Here is a 2,524-nt window from a genome sequence, read left to right on the forward strand (position 1 = left end):
TAAAGAAAAAGAGGCAGTAGAGTGTTGGAGGGAGAAAACCGCGCTTTAGCCTAACTAAGGTAACCAGTGCTTCCCGTGCAGCCACCTGGCACCCCGAAGACGCCACCCCTCCCTTCCCTCTCTCCTCCCCTCCCCTCCACCTCCTAGTGCCGGAGACCCTTTCCCGAGCCCAGCCCCGGCCGCCGCAGCCAATGAGCACACGCCTGCGCCCGGCCGCGCGCCTTCATTGGCTGCGCCCCGCCCAGCGCCGTCCCCGCAGCTTCCCAAGCCGGGTTTAAAGGGGTCGGCGCGGATTGCGGTCCCACCACCCGCTACCGCGCGCGGACCCACGGGGAGGGGCGGCTTGCGACGGGCCCACCGCCCGTTCCTAAAGGGCGCCCTCGGCCGCCCCTACCGCCCCCCCCCAGATGTACTATGCCATTTCCCAGGCTCCCGTGAACTCGGTCCCCGCGACCATGCTCCGGCCACAGCGGCCGGGAGACCTGCCGGTCGGGGGTTCCCTGTACGAACTGGTGGGTTACCGGCAGCCTCCTTCCTCCTCCACTTCCTCCTCCGCCTCCTCCTCCTCCTCCACGATGGCGCCCCTCCTCCCCAAGACTGCGCGCGAGAAACCTGAGGCGCCGGCCGAGCTACCCCGCAGTGGGTCGGGGTCCGGCGTGCACGCGTGCGGCGGAGCCCGAGCGGACCCGAAAGAGGAGCAGCAGCAGCAGCTGCGGCGCAAGATCAACAGCCGCGAGCGGAAGCGCATGCAGGACCTGAACCTGGCCATGGACGCGCTGCGCGAAGTCATCCTGCCCTACTCCGCCGCGCACTGCCAGGGCGCGCCGGGCCGCAAGCTCTCCAAGATCGCCACGCTGCTGCTTGCCCGCAACTACATCCTGCTGCTGGGCAGCTCTCTGCAGGAGCTGCGCCGCGCGCTGGGCGAGGGCGCGGGGCCCGCCGCGCCGCGCCTGCTCCTGGCCGGCCTGCCCCTGCTCGCCGCCGCGCCCGGCTCCGTGCTGCTGGCCCCCGGGGCCGTGGGCCCCCCCGACGCGCTGCGCCCGGCCAAGTACCTGTCCTTGGCGCTCGACGAGCCTCCGTGCGGCCAGTTCTCGCTCCCCGGCGGTGGTGCGGGCGGCTCCGGCCTTTGCACCTGTGCCGTGTGCAAGTTCCCGCACCTGGTCCCGGCCGGCTTGGGTCTGGCGGCGGTGCAGGCGCAGTTCTCCAAGTAAAGGCGGCCCCGGGGCCTGGGGCGGGGCGACCCTGGCCGGGCCGTCTGGTACCCCGCGCCGCCGCTCCCCAGCACCTGGAGTCCGGGCGCGTTTTGGGCCTCCTCGCTTTGCGGAAGGGACCGACGGGCGTCTCCTCCCTGCGCCCCGCTCCTGGGAAGTCAAAGCGGTCGGAGCCCAGAAGCACCGGGGCCTAGTTCGAGTGCCAGGTCGATTCCACCTGCTTAGGGCAGAGAGGGAGCGCAGCGCCCGCCCTCAGGGCCCCCGGCCCCGCGTGCGCCGCGGGTGGGCTGCGTGGAGTTTGGGGAGCAGTGCGGGGCGCAGCTGGAGGCCCGCAGGAGCGCGATCGCCCGGGAGTCCGGGCTTTCCCGAGGCAGAGGGGCGGCTTTCCCGTTTCGCCGAGGAGAGGGGAAATCGGGAGACGAAAAGAACCCACAGGCGCCCTCATGCCCACCCGCCAACCCCGGCCAAGAGGCGGGTGTGCGCGGCGGGCGGCGGGGGCGCCGCGCGCGGTCGGGAAGTCGCTCCGCCTGGCTCTTTTTCTTTTCTTTTTTTTTCGTAGCACGCCTGTTAAAATGCAGTTTGTTGAGAATCGCATAACCCGGTGTTTTGTGGCGGGGAGTCCTGGGGACTTCTGAGAAAAGCAGCTGGGGACTTTGGGGCCCCTTTCATTCCGTCTTCACCTAGACGAGTTTTCCTTAGGAAACAAATCCAACCTCTTCCCGCGCCACCGCTGTTCTCGATGTACTAAACAAGTAACCAGGCTTTTTCGTAGTCGCGGACTTGTGAAGCTCACTAATAGTTCTCACGAAACACACAACCACCACCAACGCGCTGGCGGGCCGGGAGCGCACATCGCCCGCCGCTCGGGGGCCCAGCTGCAAAGCCGGAGGACGTGGCTTGGCGCTGCCCCGCTGTCCCCTGCCGTGTCGCGCCCTTCACCGGCGCGCCCCGCAGGTTGTCCCTCTCGTGACAACCTGAAAGACCTATCTTGCTTTGCTATGGCGTGAACAAATTACCCAAGATGATTTTAGGGTGTTTCATCATCTCGCTTTGACTTTTTTTTTTTTTTTTTTGCATCGAAGGGATTTTTGATTGTGGCTAGAGCAGCTCGTTCACTGGTGTTTTAGTTTAACTCTAACGCTGTCACCCTGAGCGCTACAGAATCAACAGAATAAAACGTGTAAAGTGAACGTCTGACTATTTTGTCTTCCCGTCCCGTTTGTTTGTTAAAGAGAAAGTCTACGGTACCCTGATGGGTTCAGAACATTCAAGATCAAAGTTAGGTTTCCCATTTTAAAAACTCCACTTCCGGA

General features: G+C 65.3%; 1 protein-coding gene across 1 annotated transcript; it reads left to right on the top strand.

Annotated features, from left to right (window-relative positions):
* The first annotated feature begins 328 nt into the window (after positions 1–328).
* Olig1 (oligodendrocyte transcription factor 1) lies at positions 329–1,573 on the top strand. Its single transcript, XM_090333677.1, has one exon. The coding sequence runs from the start codon at positions 408–410 to the stop codon at positions 1,209–1,211; it is 804 nt and encodes a 267-aa protein (XP_090189803.1). The 5' UTR covers positions 329–407; the 3' UTR covers positions 1,212–1,573.
* The last annotated feature ends 951 nt before the right edge of the window (positions 1,574–2,524 follow it).

Source organism: Megascapheus bottae, chromosome 1 (assembly GCF_031878675.1).
Source record: "Megascapheus bottae isolate mThoBot1 chromosome 1, mThoBot2.hap1, whole genome shotgun sequence".
In the NCBI taxonomy this organism is placed as follows: Eukaryota; Metazoa; Chordata; class Mammalia; order Rodentia; family Geomyidae; genus Megascapheus; species Megascapheus bottae.